The 18,017-nt window shown below is 43.3% G+C and overlaps 2 protein-coding genes across 6 annotated transcripts in view; one reads left to right on the top strand and one right to left on the bottom strand.

Annotated features, from left to right (window-relative positions):
• BCL2L13 (BCL2 like 13) overlaps nt 1–4,397 on the bottom strand; it is a 33,426-nt gene extending 29,029 nt beyond the window's left edge. For all 3 annotated transcript variants that reach the window (XM_062491900.1, XM_062491901.1, XM_062491902.1), the window contains exon 1: nt 4,385–4,397. The gene's annotated coding sequence lies outside the window, so the exon portion shown is untranslated. The remainder of the gene's footprint in view (nt 1–4,384) is intronic.
• Nucleotides 4,398–5,727: 1,330 nt separating this feature from the next.
• Nucleotides 5,728–16,726, top strand: ATP6V1E1 (ATPase H+ transporting V1 subunit E1). 3 transcript variants are annotated; one of them, XM_062491003.1, is made up of 9 exons: nt 5,728–5,837; nt 9,273–9,338; nt 10,235–10,344; nt 10,811–10,877; nt 12,697–12,786; nt 14,067–14,135; nt 14,519–14,613; nt 15,453–15,540; nt 16,120–16,726. In XM_062491003.1, the coding sequence occupies exons 1-9, from the start codon at nt 5,805–5,807 to the stop codon at nt 16,180–16,182; spliced, it is 681 nt and encodes a 226-aa protein (XP_062346987.1). In that variant the 5' UTR covers nt 5,728–5,804; the 3' UTR covers nt 16,183–16,726. The 3 variants fall into 3 exon arrangements, with proteins under 3 accessions (XP_062346987.1, XP_062346988.1, XP_062346989.1); XM_062491004.1 differs by lacking the exon at nt 9,273–9,338; XM_062491005.1 differs by lacking the exon at nt 12,697–12,786.
• The last annotated feature ends 1,291 nt before the right edge of the window (nt 16,727–18,017 follow it).

Below are 18,017 nucleotides of genomic sequence, written 5' to 3'. Positions count from 1 at the left end.
AAAAAGTAAAATCTCAAACAACAACATGGAAGTGGGGAAAAAGCCATGCAATAGATTAAAAGGATGTTTGATATTAATCAACACGTTTTAGCTCTTTTTGTTTGGCAAAGTCTGATAACTATTTCTAACATGCTGTCAACCTGATGGACAAATAGTACTACCCAGGGGTTTCTAACAAACCCTTCAAGTTAAGTTCTCTAGGACTCCAAAGAGTCATTCCCAAACAAGCAGTAGACCATTCTTGGCCACCAGAATGGATGTCTAAATGAAAGGCACACAAGAAAGTTTGTGTTACAGAACAGCTACTGAGTAGGCACTGAAATAGCCATATAATTTAGTAATGTGAGACTGCAGTTACATTTAGAAGAAAAAAATGTATTAAGTTTAAAGTTTAAAGCCATTAGAATCAGCAAAACACTATATACAGGGAAGAGAAAATGGACCATCTCAAGAGTTATGGATTGCACTGGAAATGCCTTGGGACTACAAGAAAGAATCTCAGGTTCCAAAACCAAAGAACAATCTGCAAATGAAGCCTCAAGATTAAAAATATCAATAATAAACCAAGACAGCAAAATAAAAGCACTTGCCTGTGTAGCTATTCAAGATGTCTGGGCTAACTTCTAATCCCTCCTCCCTGAGAAGGAATTCAGATTAACAGCAGTTGTACAGTGGTTACTGTGGATAAACAGATCTTGAACTGTGCTGTGGCATGGTTGCTGTGGGAGCAGGTAGCTTGGCAAAGAAAAATTTACCACAAAACTAAAAGCTGCAAAAGGAAAAGAACTGGTGTAAAAATGGCTGACTATTCTCTTTAGAAACTCTAGTTTCTGAAACTCATTCAGTACTGAAAACAGAAAAGGTCTCTCTCACCAAGACCATACTATGGCAGCTCTGCTCTTGCTCCATGTATTTGAAAATGTCTAAAAAGCCTTTACCAGAAAGGCTGAGTTGTGTGTTTGCTACAGTTTGAACCAAAGCAGTGAATTGCATACAAAGGAAACAATAAACTTGGGAGTCAATACTTCATCTGTGTTGCCTCTTCCATCCCAAAGTGCTCCACGGGCAACAGACCCAGCTTCAGAAACCTAAGAAATCACAGCAGAGAGGAAGCACAGCTTTCGAGCAATAAATGCAGTAACCCTTGAGCCTCTCCCATAACTGAAATTTTCACAGAGCAAGAGGATATGGAAAAAAATAACTGCTCTGGAGATTCCAGGATCCTTTAACAATAGATCTGCTCTTCAGACCAGACCCCCACATGCAATCACCATATCACAAGTTCACATCACCAGGTGTGAAAGGTGCCATTAACCAAAAAGCAAAAGCTCCCCAGCGTGTTTCAGTTCTGGTTTGTTCAGTAGAGATCCACAGCCCTGTAATCCAAATGCTTCACGCAATGCCTACACAGTGAATGGGAGCCCTTCCAGACAACCTGAACTGATCTCTCCTGAAAAAATTAGCCTGACAGATGGTCCAGAGACATCCAGAAACTGTGATGTGGACCAAAGAACAAGTCTGGATATATAACAGAGATTATTCTTCAAAATACAATTCCAAATCAACGCAGAAAATGAAACAAAAAAGTTGATCAAAACAAGCACGATATCTAAAGCAGCACAGTGCAACAGGGAGGCCTAATTTACAAAAATTACAGTGTGCTTGGCTCAGCACTTCTGAGGGGAGGAGGGGAAAAAAAACTAGAGAGAGAGAGAGAGAGAGAGAGAATCAAATCACTACTTATTTAAATAGTGGTTAATGTTTTCCTGGGGAAAGAATGATTTAAAAATATAAATTACCTTGTGGATATATTTTGAGAGGCAATTTTATACTGAAATGAGAAGGGAGACTTGAGAACTTGAATGGAAGAATTCTTCAAATTCACATAAAAGAAGATTGTGAGTGGAAGTGCGCTTCAGAATCACTGGTCTTCCTTTGAGAGAAACTCACAGCACAGTAACTGAATGACTAGTTTTGGATTGTGAATGACTGGTTTTGTTTACAAAAAGAAACACAGAAATATTGACTCAGATACTGTAAATATCTCAGAAAAGGCCATTTTTCAGGAATAAGCAGGATTGAAAAAGGACACACAGCTTGAGAGATCACCTCAGAGGAAAGAGAGCTCTCCACTAAAGGAGCAAAAAGGAAGAGAGTCCAGAAAGTGTTTTCTTAAACAAGCTTGTACAGGAGATGCAATGGAGCAGAGAAAATAACACATTATACAGACTCCCTAAGTCTCAAAGCCAGAGAAATAGGTTTGCTTCTGGTTTAACAGGTTCCCTGCAGGAATACTGTCCCTAAAAAGCTACAGAGATCAACATTATTACCAATTACTCCCTTAAAAAAAAAAAATCACCTTTCCCACCCTTGGGGGACAGAAGTCTATACCTGTTGAAGCTTATTTAGCTTGTCACTCCTCTGGCCCTGCTGTCACTTGTTTCATGTGGGCTGAGCTGCTCAAGCGACCTGAGAGCAGGAGTTGCAGTAGGACTGACATTTCCCCATCTGTCACATCCTAATCCACGGCAGAGTTATAAATTGGATAATGAGCAGCACAAGCCTACCAATGAATACAGCGAATATAATCCCCAGCCATGAGGCCAGGCTGTGTTTCAGCCCCTATCTGTAAAACCCTACTGTGCATCAAGATGCATTCACTGTGCATCATTCAAACCCCAAAATGCAACGTCACTGCTCTACTGCCCAGAGCAGTCCAGCTGGTTTTTATAACAAAACAGCAGGCAACTATGGATTTCAGAAACATCAGCACTGCCACAGCTTTTTCCAAACAGCAGCACCATGGCCCCGAGCTGCCACTCCAAAATGGAGTCACTCCAGAGCTGGATGCATTCCTCACCTAGAGCCGGAGTTACCAGGCCTCACTCAGCAGCCACAAACCCAATGACCCTGCAATGGTGGTGGTTCAGTTTCTGCTGTGGCAGAACTCCTCCTGCTGCTGCTGAATTATTGCAGCGTGCACACGGCCTCGGCCAGCGAGTGCTCAGCCGAGCATGGGCAAGCACAGAGGCAACACGACAGCAGCACTGCAGCTCGAATCATTTTTAGGGACACCTGACATCGATATGCTCACGGTTTGGGTCATCTTCCTGACATCAATCTCTGCAACAGGCAGCCACTCTAATCTCAGCTGCATCTACAGCCTCGGGTTTACACACTGCTCTTGACCAAACCTACCGAATTTCAAGGACTTGAAGGTCTACAAAACCACACCCCACATCAACAAGATGGAAAACATTCAGGCACTCTGCAGCCTTACCAGGAGGCTTGTGTGGGGATTTCGGGTGAGACTTGCATGTGTGGACTAGTTTAACCTTGCAGCAGTTTGCCTCTGAAAACACTTCGCATAACAGGCAGGACTATCCAAAGCACCCAGTTGTGATCAGCTTGGGAGATAAATTCTCCGGAGTACTTTTCCAACCGTGTATGAGGGTACGACTAAGAGATTGTTTATAATCAACTGAGAACTATTCAGTTCAAACATGTCAGTTCCTACTGGAAATGAATCAATAGTGCAGCCACTACTGATCCTCTTGTGGCCCTTAATGGGTGGAAATACTGGAAAACATAATTGTTCTTTATCTGGACAGCGGTTGTAGCTGACCTTTGACAGAAACGCAATTAAGCGAGTATTCTAGGCAAACGATGTGATTTCTCTTCTAGGAAAAACAAAAACTGCATGCGTTATCCGCTAAAAATGTCCTCAGTCCTTCGCAGCTTAACACCATCTCACCACAAAATTAAATTATGACAAAACACAGCTTTTATTAACGAGCTTCCATTCACTTTCTGTCTTAACGTGCCTATTTGCGTTTGAGTATCCGAAAAAAGCCGCTCCAAGTTTCAGCAGCGCCGGAGCCGCCGGCGGGAGCGCAGCATGAGCCCCTCAGTTACTACGGCGATGAATGAGATATTTATATCCGGGCGGGCGGGCACGGTGCCGGCATGAGTCACCGGCGGGGCCGTGCGGGACTCGCAGCCTGCGCGCTGCCGAGGCCCCTGCAGCGGGGGAGCCGCCAGCTCTCCGCCGCCAACGGGGGCCTGGCACGGCCCCTTCGCCACGGCGGCCCGCCGGGCCCGAGGGTGCCCCGGGGGTGCCTCGGGCGGAGCGGAGTCCGCACGGCCAAAGGGGCGGGAGCGGCACCGGCCGCCAGGGGGAGCGCCTGCCCCGGCCGCGCCCCCGCCGAGACGCGCGCGCCCGGCTCGCGGCCCCCCTCAGCCTGCCCCTGGCGGACGGGAGCGCGCGCGGGGCCGCCGCCGCTACCCTCTCCCCCACCACCCCTAAATTAATAAGTAAATGCACACAGACAGGTCGGTAAAGAAATAAATAATCAGCCCGCCCGCTCCCACGCCCGTTCCTCACCTGCGGGCGCCGTGGGGAGGAACTGGAGAAGGCGGAGGAGCGGCCGCAGCTCCCGGGTCGCTCCCGCCGGGGGCGGTGTAGGGAGGGGGGGGGGGGGGCGGGCGGGCGCGCGCGCGCGCTCGCGCGCTCGGCCGGTGCGCGGGCTCTGCCCTAATTTGCCGCCGCCGCCGCCATGATGGAGGGGGCGGGGGCAGGAGCGCGGGGAGCGGCGCGTGCCGCGCGTCACGGCTCGCGCCGAGGGAGGGGCGGGACCCGGCCGGGGCCCCGCCTCGTGACGTCACCGCCCGGGGGGCGGGAGGGGCTCCCAGCGATCCCGGGGACTCAGTCACCGGGATAGGGATAAGATCGGGGTGCGCTCCTGCCAAGCTCTCCCCTTTTCCTCAAGGATTCGGAGGAAAGCTGGCCTGACCTCTTGGCAGTTCAGTGTCCGCGGATCTGACCTCCAGGTCACGTGGGGTTAGGTGGGTCACAGTCCCAAACCGAAACACCCCATAAGGCAGGGGGCACACGGAAAAAATACAGAGTCTGGATACAATTCCTACTGTATTTTCTATTTTACATAGTAATATTTATTTTAGAATAATAGACATAATTATCATTTACTATTGTATATTATTTCTTTTTTTGTTAAAATTTAATATTATTTAGACAGTGCCTGAAGTACGAGTAAATCGTTCTGCAGACCCAAAGTACATGCTGATTTCCAGCATTATAAAAGCAATATGAAAAGACAGCAGAGTTACACGCATAGTTTTGTAATAAGCTTTTTCATACAGAAAAAATGAGGGAATGGAAATAAACCAGGAAGAAGCATGGATGTGATGAATACCGCATTTGACACTGATTTGTAAGGGAATGGTTTTATCTTTTCCACCAAATGTTCCTGCAGAATGGAAATGGAAGCCTCTTGCCAATTAGAGCAAACCAATACTATTAGATTATGAAGTTGTCTTTAACTGTGCCATAAAGAAAAGAATGGCAGCAGTAACAGAACTCCAGCAAGGCCCTCTTTCCCCTCCCCTTGTCCAACTCTTTCTTGCATCTTTCTGCTTCTCCTGCGCACTGCCAACACAAATCTACTTCAGGGCCTTACAGGCGAGTTCGTCCCGGTGTTCCATGTCTGTCCGCTGCAGGTTGCAGTCACCGCAGTTTTTCCGTGAACTTTTCACTACCGCCGTGACGGTGACAATGACGGCCCCGCCACATGTGGTGAAGTGACATCATACGCCATTCGTCTTCCTATTGGTCCGGATGCTCGGTGGGCGTGGCTTGTGGCGACCCCGCCCTGGTCGTGACCCGCACCGGATCTGATTCCGCTCGCGGTCACCGACGGCACCGGGCGCGTTTCCTTGGGCTTGCGGCTGTCACCGCTGCTGCCACCGCCACTGTCACCGCCGCTGCCACCGTCACCGCCACCGCCATGGCGCTCAGCGATGCCGACGTGCAGAAGCAGGTAGGGCCACGGGTCCCGGCCCGAGCGGAGCACCCGAAGGGCCGTGAGGAGCGCGCCTGACCGCGCCGGGGCCCGCAGTGCAGCGCCGGGGCCCGGCTCTGCTGCTGTGTCGGGGCGCTCCCCGGGGAAAGGAAGATCGGTGAAGGATCCTGGCTTGGAAAGAGGAGTCTTCGGACAGAGCGATTTTTCCCCTGCCGGGGTGGATGGGCCCCGCTGGGTAACTTCCTTGAGACGTTTTGGTGACATGTTACGCCAGATTGTAGCGGGAGGGTACATGAGCAGGCTGTGTGCTATCTGCAGTGTTTAATTGCACCCCAAGGCAGGTAAATACACAGCTTTAGACGAGTACTGTGTATTTGAAAGTTGCTGTGGTAGATGTGTAGAAGTGAGGGCCAGCCTATTCTTCCGTGCCTGAAGTGGGAGAGCCAGAGAAAGTGGCCTTGAGCTGAGACAGGGGAGATTTACATCAGATATGAGACCAAAAAAATTCACTGTTAGGGTGGTCGGGCATTGGAATAGGTTGCCCAGGGAGGTGGTGGAGTCACCATCCCTGAGGTGTTCAGGAGGTGTCTGGATCTGAAGTGGTTTAGTGGTTTAAAGGATACAGTGGTAGTGCTACCTTGATGGTTGGACTGGGTGATCCCAGAGGTCTCTTCCAGCCTTAATGATTCTCTGGTTCCCTAAGGATTTTCCATCTATTTTATGCTTTTAGCTGTGTTACCTGCAGTGAGCTGTACCTTAGCATTTGGGTGGGCTGCTCAGCGTTCCTGAATGCCCTTTTCAGGTCTACATCCTAGGCAGAGTGGTGCAGCTTGGGCTTGGCTTGCAATGGAAACTTCCAGCCCTGAAGTCTGGCTGTGAACACTCCTCCAGAGGCAGGATGCCCTGTCCTTGTTGACTGTAAACACTGCCTCAGCTAAAAAACCTGCTTTCAGCTGGGTTGGAGATGATGTGTGGTGTTAAAGGCTGTGGGGATCCAGTCAGCACTGGTCTGGGTGGTTTCTTGCAGGTGATGAGCAGATCAGGCAAGTTCCCTTCGTCCTCTGCATCACAAGTACTTGTGTCTCACTTTCTCATTCAGTAAACATAGTTTCTTGGCAAGGAAGCATCACAATAAAAGTAAAGGTAGTAGGTTGTCTTTCTGCAGAAGAATTGTAACATTACATTATGTTCCTTTTATCTGCAAAGCTCGGGGTTTTTTTCCTGGCACTTCCATGAAGATAATAAAAATAAAGCTGACATTAGGGTGGTCTTGCTCAGCCAGAATTGGACCTGAACTTCAAAGGTTAGATCAGCCTCTGGTGATATATTAAACATGTAATGCTGATAGCATTTCACGTCTGCAGCATTCCTGTTAGTGCTTTACACTCCTGAGCCCAGGATGATACTGCTAACTGGAGAGTGCTGATGGCTGACAGTCCTGCATGTGGATGAATCTGGCATGAACTTGTCAGCTGGTCCTCTGAACTCCTTGCCACCACATTTCCAATGATTGCCGCTTTGAAAATCATCTCTGATTGAGACTTTTTCCCACTGACAGACAGGCTTTGTTATTCTGTCAAAAGTCTTTAATATATTATTCCATCTGGTCACTTCTAAAGCCCATCTAACATCTAGAACTTTCCTTGGAAAGGATAATCTCACTGCTCCTGATGGGCAAACCTCTTCTTCCTTTCTATAGGTAATACTGCTTTAAAATTGGTCTCTCATTTCCAAATACATTTTTGTCAGTGTTATTAAAACTAATCCTATTTTTAAGTGTTAAAATCTCACTTTGGTACTATCCTCATTTCTATAAAAAGCAAAAAGGTATTTCAGTACAGCAGCTTTTGAAGGAAGTAACACTGTTCAGTCTTATCAGTCTAAGAGAAGTGGATTCCATATTAGCTTGCTTCTGTCTCATTCCTTTTCTTTATGCAGAGGAATGTTTTCTGAACACCCAGAACTGTTAAAAGTGCTTTTCCAAAATTCAGACACCAGATTACACTGGAAGAAGTGACACATAAAGGCTGCTGCTTGGTTCTTGGTCTTCTTCAACAATAGGCTATTCAGCAAAATAATATCCTTATTTTAAATGCCTCTCTTATCCTTTCTGAAATGCAGGGTAGGAAGCTGATGCTGTAGTTAAACAAATACTTGAGAGTCTTTGCAGACATGAATTAAAACAAAATCTGCTGATTTGAATTTGAGGATGTAAATGTTATTGTTCATTTCTTCCACTGTGTTAACGCGTGTTTAAAATCTTCCACTTGTCTCTTCACTTCTGTTTTTTCATGTCTACAGCTTAGTGCTGTTCTTCACATTGGCTCAGTTTTCACCTTGGCACCTTTCTAACCTCTTTAAAGCATTTAATTTTAACATGAGATTCTATAAGTAGAGTCTTTTGTGTGAGTTTATTCTGACTGGATTTTCTGCAAAATGTGTCTCATCACTAAGTGCAAGCAAAAAGTCAGTAGGTTTTTATGGTCTGCTCCTTCTGGCCATGGAAATGTCTGTACCTCATCCTAGTTGCAGTTTGGCTGGGAGTGAGTCCTTCCAGTCTGCCCCAAATTGGAACCTGATCCGAGGTATGGTCACAGAAAGGCATGTGATGGATGAGCAGAACTTGGTCTGATTGCTTTCCTGGTCTTTAAGCTGCTGGACCTGGGCTTTGTAGTGCTTTGAGGTAGCTTCAGAAATGTTTTTCAAGTAGAACTTATTGGTTTGTGTGGGACTCTGAAGCAGCATGTGACATTCTAGGTGTGGTCTGGGTCACAGAGCGTTGCTGCCTCTGTCTCCTTCCCCAGCCCCTCCAAACTGACCTTGTAATAATAATAACTTATAGTTATTATTAAACTTATTACAGTTTTTCAAGAGGAGTGTCTCTGGTGTTCACAGGAACTTCCGGCTGTACAAATCTTATCAGAGTGGTCAGAAGCACTTTGCTTTGCTTCACTGCTCACCTGTGGAAGGCCCAGGTTCATTCAGATGCCACCTATGATAATCTTCATGTTTCATGTAAATGTCACAACAGAGTCATTTTGCTGTGTAAGGATTTTTGAAGTATGAGAGGTTTTTTTAATAATCCCAGGGGTGAAAAAGTTGGTCTCATTAATGAAGAACGCAAACACCCAGCCTCACATTTATACAAAATCACTTTGAAGTTGGTTGGTTTGTTTGGGGTTTTTTTTATAGTTGCATACCTGAAGTGCATTCTTCCAATGGCAGTTAGTGAAAGAGCATTATATAGAATTATTGGGGAAAATAGTTTTCTTGTAATATATGTTAAGATGACTGACTCTTTAATGTGTATGCTCAATTAAATTTCCTTGCAAAACAATATTATATGAGTTAGTAAATGGATATAGAGGATCTACAGATATATATATATACCTACTACCTCTGGTCAATGTCCTTTCCTACAGAAGATATTTTCTTTCCTCTCTCTTGTTACAGATCAAGCACATGATGGCTTTCATCGAGCAGGAAGCCAATGAAAAGGCTGAAGAAATAGATGCAAAGGTAAAAATGGAAGTTCACTGTCAGTAAGTGCAAAAGGAAAACTGCATCCCATATCCTGCTTGGAAAGTTGCAGTCAGAGAGGACTAGAACACCTTTATAAGCTACAGCTGATTTCTGTTTAGTTATTATATATCAAAAAATATTGTACCAAATAAATTTAGCATTTTTTAGCTTTTGACAAACGGAAATTACTCAGAACTAGTTTTGGTCAATGTTTTGGTGGTTCTTGAATATGATTATATTCACATCAAAGTTCACCCCTTTTTTTACAGAATCAAGAGTGCTGAGTGGTAACGTGACTCAGTTGGATTAAGCAGAACACCTTCCCCCACTAAATTAGTATTTAAGGCATGAGATGAATTACTTGCTGAAAGCTTTACTTAGGTTAAGCCACAAGAGACTGGGTTTAATATTAACCTGGTGATAGAGTATAGATGTTTACTGAAGAAGGATTAATGGTGCCTTTCAGCCCCAACAGTCTGCATTATACCACTACTGAAATGCCTTGTTGGTATTGGACTCAGCATATGTGTTGCTGATAATATTTAATCTTCCTTAAAGGTTTAGATTTACACAAGTATTTAATCAATACTAAAGCAGGTATTCCTGAAGATCTGCAAACAGAACTCAGAAGCTGAGATTGGATTCTCAGGTATAAGTAGGGGAATTATCCATGTGTCTTTACATTCTGTCTGGTGAGGCTTTACGAAAAAAAGTAACAGCTGTGCTTTCACCCTCCTTGTGTAAGAATTACTTAAAGAGGTAAAGGGTTTTTATATAGAACCATAAATTGCATCATCCTGTCCTGTCTGTGAATGTGCTCTGTTACATTTTGGTTCTGTTTTTTTCAGCCCAAGGAATCAATTTCCACTTCAGTTATTTAATTTTTACTGTAGGCAGAAGAGGAATTCAACATTGAGAAGGGTCGCCTTGTTCAGACACAAAGGCTGAAAATCATGGAGTATTATGAAAAGAAGGAGAAGCAAATTGAACAGCAAAAGAAAATGTAAGTTGATTTGGTTAGACAACCATAGCCTAAGCTCACATTTTGTTGTTAATTTTATATAGATTTTTTTCTTTCCTTGGAAACGAGCAAATTGTAGACAACATACTCAGTTCTAATTGTGAGTTTCTGTTTTTTTCTGGGGAGAAATTACTGAAACTGACCTACAATGTTATAACTTAGTGTGATGACAGAATCCTTCTTGTTTCTTTATGTAGTTAATGTCTAGAACTCTACCCTGGCCTGTTACCCTGGGACAAATGATCATGTCAGGTTTAGTTTGGCTGGGTCTTCACCAAGAAAGGGGTTCTGCAGTTTAATCTTTTGTGCAAGTCCAGGAACAGGTTCAAATAGGTGAACAGACCTTGTTGTAGAATTGTTATCTTTAAATGCAAAGCATGCAGTTAAATGTTACAGTTCTTCTGTCAAAGGCTGATGGATTGATTCAACTTTATCATGCACTTTGCAGTCAGATGTCCAACCTGATGAATCAAGCAAGGCTGAAGGTCCTCAAGGCAAGGGATGACCTTATTGCAGTGAGTATCTCTCAAGTAAACACACAGTCTCTATTTCTACCATATGTTAGGAAATGGAACCATTCTCTAAAGAAAATAGATTTTCAATTGAGTGACGTTTGCTTCAACATACAAAAATGGCTTTCCAAGCTGCTCTGAAAAGACCTTGAGGATTTAGTCCAGCATTGCTAATCTCCTTATTTTCAGTTTTCATTACCTGCTGTTTTAGGGAAATATGCTGGTCTTCCAGGGGCATTGCAGGCAGTGTTGTGTCTGTCATTTGCACAGTAGCTTGTTTCTTTAAAGAGCAGCAGCCCTGTCTTGCACACTTGGTCGAATTTTGAAATTCCATTTGCCTGAAGCAATGTTTATGTGAAAAACCCAGCATGGTATAAGCAAGGAGGCTTAAAACACCACTAACTGGGATTTCTTTGTGTCCTTCAGTGGCCCATAGTATATGAAAAGTTTTGCTTCTTGTTCTGGTAGGTGACCAGTGTGTGTGTGTTGACACAGAGGGCGAGTAATCATTCATCAGAGCAGGCTGCATTCAGGCTTGTGTGGGTGTCCTGTGTTTATCTCTCACCACGGGCAGTGTGTCCCCATTCAGATCACTGAGCAGTGACCAGATGTGCTGTGCTCTCCCACCCCATCTCAGAGAGAGTTTGGGTGCTCCATATTCTGCTAGATGGGGCTGTTGAGCTGTTGGAAAAGCTTGAAACACCCGTGGAAATCAAAAATAAAAGATGGGATAAATGTTCAGGTTTATGCTACCATGAAAAAGAGGAGTTAGCAGAAGAAAATCACCAGTTTATTGACTCTTTAAAATGAGTTTCAGACTTTAGATTGTATTCCCAGAGAGGAGGAAGGTGGATTGCTCAAGGGCTAACTCTGTTGTGGTAGTCTCTGCTGGGTAATCTCTTCCTCATTTATCTGCTGACTCAACCTCATGCTTCTGAGTAATTCTAAACACTCTTCCTCATTTTAAGACATTTGAAGTCACATGCTGCTCACTCTTTCTTCCCTTATCAGATCTTTGGCTTCTTTAATGAAGAGAGATGGGCAGTTCCAGAAATGCAGTGTTACTCTAGGGACAACAGAATAACTAGGTTTGACCATGACAGTAAATTGTGATAGTTTTATATCCTCATACTGATTGTGTTACTGTGCACTCTTTTTCTAAACACTATGAGATAGGACAGGAAAGAAAGATTTATACCTTTCACAGAGTGTCTTTATCTGAAGCATTTCTGATGCTTCAGTTTTACAAGCTCTGAGTTGACTCACATTTTTAGAAGTTTCTTAAGAATTCAATCCCATTCGATACTGATTTGCTGAGTAAAGATAACCAAGACAGCTACTTCAAATTGAAAATAAGCTCTCTCTTTTAAATTTTGACTTGCATTCACTTAAAGAATACCTAACCTGAATATTATTTGGTGGAAAAATAGATTGGATTTCTTTGCTCAACCATAATGCTGAAAAAAATTTATTTGGACAACTGTGTTGTTTTAGATTAAGCAGTTATTTACTACATATTTAGTTTATCTAAGTTAACACTCTAAGTACTATCCTTTTACTCCTGAGCTCTCCCTTTTTCACACAAAAGGAATTGTTGTGAGGTTCTAATGAGGTCAGCCCAGGGCAGGGAGAAGGGAAGTGTTGGGCAGGGATAATGTGCCATGCACAGAGATGGAGGTCTAGCTTGGATGAACACCAGCTGGAGTGTACATTTACGTGTTGGCAGGGTGTGAGAGCTATAATGAAAGTACAGAAAGTTGGTAGGCATGAAACCAAATGCCAAACAGATGGGCTCTGCTGATCTGATTTCTTCTGAATGTAGGATTTGCTGAATGAGGCCAAGCAGAGACTTGCCAAGGTGGTGAAGGATTCTGCCAGGTATCAGACACTGCTGGATGGACTAGTTCTACAGGTAAATATTTAAACAGCAAAAAATGGATCATTGCTGCCCTAGCCCCCTAAGTTTCTTTTGTCAGAAGTAGCCCTCTGAAAGTTACAGTTGTATTGGAGTCTGGATCAAATGCTGCTGAGTGATCCTTGAGTTTTAAACATCACTTCAGTATCTTTGAGTCTTGGATTCCGAACAGAAGAGGTTGCAGCTCATTTTGAGGTGTAGAACCTGGTACACCAGCAGCAGTTCCATTGTAAGAATAATTGCAGATGTGCACACACACATTTTAGGGTGGACACATTAAGCTGCTGTAGTGATCAGGTGGATCAAATGCACCTTTGGCAGAGGCTGTTTCTCTAAACCCACAAGCCTGTTGATACCCGCTTCGAAAACCTTTCCAGCATTTGAGACTTAATAAGCTTTGACAAATGTATGGTAGTATGGAGTGTGTCAGTGACAGAAGCAGGCACAGAAAGCAGGAACCGGTGCTTTGCTTGCCTAGAAGACCATCCTCGAGCCCTAGAAATGAACGGCTGAATGTCCAATAAGCGTTAGCCAGGTCAGTCCTGTGAGCTCTGGTGCCTCCTCCTGGCACAGACTGGTCCTGTTGCTGTGAACTCCCAGGAGCCACCCACGAGCTCTCCTGTCATACTGGGATGGCAGAGTTTTCTCAGTCATGTCTCCTACCAGCTTGTGCCTCCAGCTGGGTGTTGTTTCTTTGTCACACTCAGGTCTGGTGTTGCTGTACATCAAGCAAACCTTTCTTGTTCTTGCAAACTGGCCACACTTGTCTTGGCTCATTATATTGGATTCAGTGAGGATCAGATGATCATTGTAGGTCCCTTCAAACTGGAAATAAACTTATTCTGTTCTGTTCTAGCCTCAGGTATTACCACAGGAGCTGCAAGGCAGGGGTTCTTAGAACAGGCATCTGAAACTGCTGCATGTCTTCAAGACCTTGGTTGCATGCTCCATCTACTTAGTAGTGATCCTTCTGTGTGCTTGAGCATTAACTGGCCAACACAGTCCTGAGATTCCGTATGTTTTGTTGCACTTGAGTTCCAAAACATCATCCATATTTGGGCTCTTCCCCAAGTATTGGTGCTGTCCTCTCAGAATGTCTGTGTGAGGTGAACTTGTGAGCAAAGATCTAAATAAATGAGGCTGATATTGTTGGGGCTTGGGTTTCAAATTGATCAGCTTCTTTCCTTTCTTGGGGTTAAATAATTCTGGCAAATTATTAATTATTAATAATAAAGAAAATTTTGACTTCCTGAAACTGAAATGGTTATTCCTTGCAGGGTTTCTACCAGCTGCTTGAGCCCAAATTAGTTGTTCGGTGCAGGAAGCAGGATCTGCCCATGGTTAAGGTAAGACACCTGGAATATTTTGACAGTGCCCTGCTCACAGAGGCTGAGACCTGACTGCAGGTATTTACTGCTCAGATCCACCTCTCTGTGTGATATGAAAACAAGCTTTGCTGCTTACATTTTTTTTGCAGCTACAGTGTGCTTCCAAAGTTTGTGATCATTTCCCTGCTTGGATATTACCTTGGAAACTTTAGATATGGCTACAGTATTAAGAGTAATAACTGGGTTTGGCTGAAGAGCCAAAATGAAATGCATTTGCTTAATTAAAAGAAAAAAAGAGGCCTCGATCCCTTCATTTTATCAGTACAAGTGATTGAGTGATCAAACCCGACTGCTGCAGTAGCATTTGTCAGTGCTAACTGGAGGTTTATCTTCTATCCTAGACTGCTGTACAGAAGAGCATTCCCATCTACAAAAATGCCATTAAAAGGGATGTGGATGTTCATATTGACCAAGACAGCTTCCTGCCAGAAGATATGTAAGGAAAATGGAATTGTTTTGTACAGGACACTAACTTAATGCAACTTTTCAAGCCACAGCTCACATTAGTGTCAGAAAAAAATTAAGTATGGAATGTCCTCAAAGTGGCTGTTGCTGTTCTTGTGGAACTGGCCCTTCTTTGAGTTTATCAGACACAGACTGTAGTTTTATCCAGACAAGCATTGTCTCCATCAAAGATGTAAGGAAAGGTTTTGTGCAGTCTCCAGGCTAATTCACAGTACTGGAGTAGGGAATAACTGTGCATAGGAACTGAACCACTGGTCTTTTAAGGAGAGATAATATGGATGTAGCCATGCTTCCTGTCTCAAGATGAAGCAAACTGAGTCTTAAGATGCTGCAGGATAGTCACTTGATGGGGTTTGTGTCTTTTTTGTCTGCAAGGCTCTATTTCGATATGGTATCATAGAGGTACCATAGACAAAGCTGTGTATTCTGTCATCTTTGTGTGTGGACCAACAAACAATACTTCCAGGTCTTTTCCTCACTTTCCAAAATGTGACAGCTGTCTTAATAACACAGTTTTGAAGGGACAAATTGCATAGCTCCACTTACATTTAAAACATGCTAATGAGGATACTTGCATATAGCTGTGGTCTCTGATAACTTCAAAGATGCTTTGCACTGCTGCTTCACTGGATATCTTTGTGCTGATTCCTATTAAGACGTGACCAAAAAGGTTTCTTTTTTAAAAAAAGAGAAATCTTAGCCATGTATCTGACTTGCCTGCAAATGCTGATTTGGGATATGTTTGCCACATTCTGACTCTGACACATGAATTTCACTGAATTATTTCTTTTTTTTGTTGTCCATCTTTAGTGCTGGAGGTGTTGAAATCTACAACAGTGATGGTAAAATTAAAGTTTCCAATACCCTGGAAAGTCGTCTGGACCTTGTAGCCCAGCAGGTGAGTTTCTCCAACACGTAAACAAAATACAATTAACTAGTTTGTTCTTGTAATGAAATTCTTGTGTTTCCAAACTGTCACAATAGTGCATGGCATCAGATTTCATTTGGAATGACAAGTAGGAAGTTATTTTTGAATGCAAAAAAGCAAGTTACCTATTGCTTGTGCAGCAAAAAAAGTATTACTTTCCCCAGAAGGATTCCTTTTGAATTAAGCTTAAGCATAAAACTAAAAATTATGATACTGAAAGCCTTGGTTATGACTGCACTGCAGTCAAGATGCTGAAATGCTGAGGCTAATTTGAATTACTGAAGCTAGCTAGAGTACAAATTTTGGCTGAGACCTATTACACCCAAGTACAAAAAGCCCTAGCTCTGGCATTTCTTATGCTGCAGTACAGGCAGTGCTTTCAGTCTGTAGAGTAGGAGGCAATGTGTGATTGGAGAAAGACTTCAGAAAGCTCGGATGAACTGACTTGTTAACTTTGAAGCCAACCTAGCTATCCCACAATGCCTGCAGGAAGAGCACACAGCAGTTTTATTGCCCATTTCACATAACTGATGTTCTCTTTCTCTACAGATGATGCCAGAAATCAGAGTGGCTCTCTTTGGTGCTAATGCCAACAGGAAGTTTTTGGACTAAAACTCTATGAGAGAAGGTGGAATCTGTTCCACTGCCATACTGAAGGGGATGCAAAAGCATCTGCTAATTTAAAATCTTGAAATTTAACATTACTGTGTCATCCAGTATCTGTTCTTCAATCGAATAATTTTGCATACCTGCTGTGCTTAGCCTCTCTACTTGTGGTTAGAATGCCTTGCTCAAAGGATGTGAAGACATACATATTCATCCAGAAGTGGCACTAGAAAATGGAGGCACTTGGGCTCTTGGCTTTCCTTACACTGTTGTGACTCTCTAAGGACAAGTGGTCCATTTAGGGTCACTCTCTTTGCTTTGGCCACATCTCTCTCAAGTTGTGTGATGTGTGAAATAAATTACTATGCTGCTGATGGCAAATCCCCTTTCACTTATGGTTTTCAGTGTTACAGAGGGCATGTATTCTTTCCCAAGGTTAGTAGTTCATGTTACTTGGTCAGGCATTTCCTGTTCTGTATATGTGATTAAGAGAAAAAAAGCCTGAGCCTGTAAAACTATTTATTAAAATAAAAATGCGTGTGTATATGGAGTTCCTTGACACTTCTCTCTGGGGCATTGACAGCAACCTTTGAAAAGTGGGTTTGTTTGTGTAAGGACTTCATATCTGAGCTGTGTGCATGAACTGTTCTGTGAAGCTGGAATTCAAGTGCAAGGAGTAGTGTCAAACTGTTTGCAGGAATAACATTGGATTGTAGGCAAGGCTTTTGACTAGGAGTCTAGGATTCTGGAGCATCATTCTCCCTGAAAAATGGGTCAGTAGTTTTGCTCCCTCTATCTTCTGTCACAGGAGAGAACTACGGTAACACAACAGTGCTACTTAGATAAAACAAACACAATCCATTTCCCATCACAAGTTTGTTGCTTCTGTGCAGGAGATCCAAACTATACCCCAACTCTTCCTAATGCTCAGTTCTGAGATTTCTTACGTGGAAAATAGAAGATAATGAATTACTACTTAAATGTGTTTTGAAATCAACTTCTGTAAGTATTGCAGTGAATCAGAAACAGTAGGAATTTACACTGTGCCATGAAGAGCATTTTCCAAGCTGCAGCAATTCTGGCTCTATGCAGTGTTTTTAACCTGAGGCCCTAATGTGTGTGCCCTCATTTAAAGTAGACTCTAAATGCTAGATAAGCCTTTTACTGCCTCGTTCCTCTCAAATGGAGATTGACTGCTAAGAAAATCTTGATTCCAAGCTTATTTTAGTCTGTGTCTGGAAGAAATGTTTTAAATTTGCTCATTGGAAATAAGATTATTTAGCAAGGTTGGATTTTTGGTTTAACTGCTCTTTGCTGTTGCATTTAGGCAGCAGCTCTTGTTTTCCACGTAGATGGTTATGGTATTTATTCCTTCAGTGCTTTGCTTTTCAGCACATGTTTCTGTGACTGGGCAATAACTGTGTGGGGATTGAAGTCCTCCCCTCTTTCTAGATTTTGGATACTGTTACCGCTTTTATCTTTGCAACAGTTGCTGATCCAGCTTCCTGACTAAGCACCGGGCTCTGGTTTTATGACACACATATACTGAAGGATAAGCCTTTGCATGTGCATGCTTAGCTGTGTTGTTTCTTGATTCAGAGTATGTTTTGAAGCAGATTTGTTTAGGTCCTTTCTGATGGTTTCATCCAGCTCATCAGTAAGCTATCTGCAGATGCTTGTCTGTGACAAAATGAGATTCTTTGTACAGGATCTGATGGTACCAAGACATTCACAAAGCCAGGTCTTGCATACTTTTGAAAAGCAAAATAATAACAAGATAAGTGTTTGACTTGATTCTCACACTGGAAGATGTTGGAGTTATTTACCATTTACTTTACTCT

Source organism: Cinclus cinclus, chromosome 4 (genome assembly GCF_963662255.1).
Source record: "Cinclus cinclus chromosome 4, bCinCin1.1, whole genome shotgun sequence".
Classification (NCBI taxonomy): domain Eukaryota; kingdom Metazoa; phylum Chordata; class Aves; order Passeriformes; family Cinclidae; genus Cinclus; species Cinclus cinclus.
Note: the sequence above shows the minus strand (reverse complement) of the source record. Positions and strands in the feature narration are given on the sequence as shown.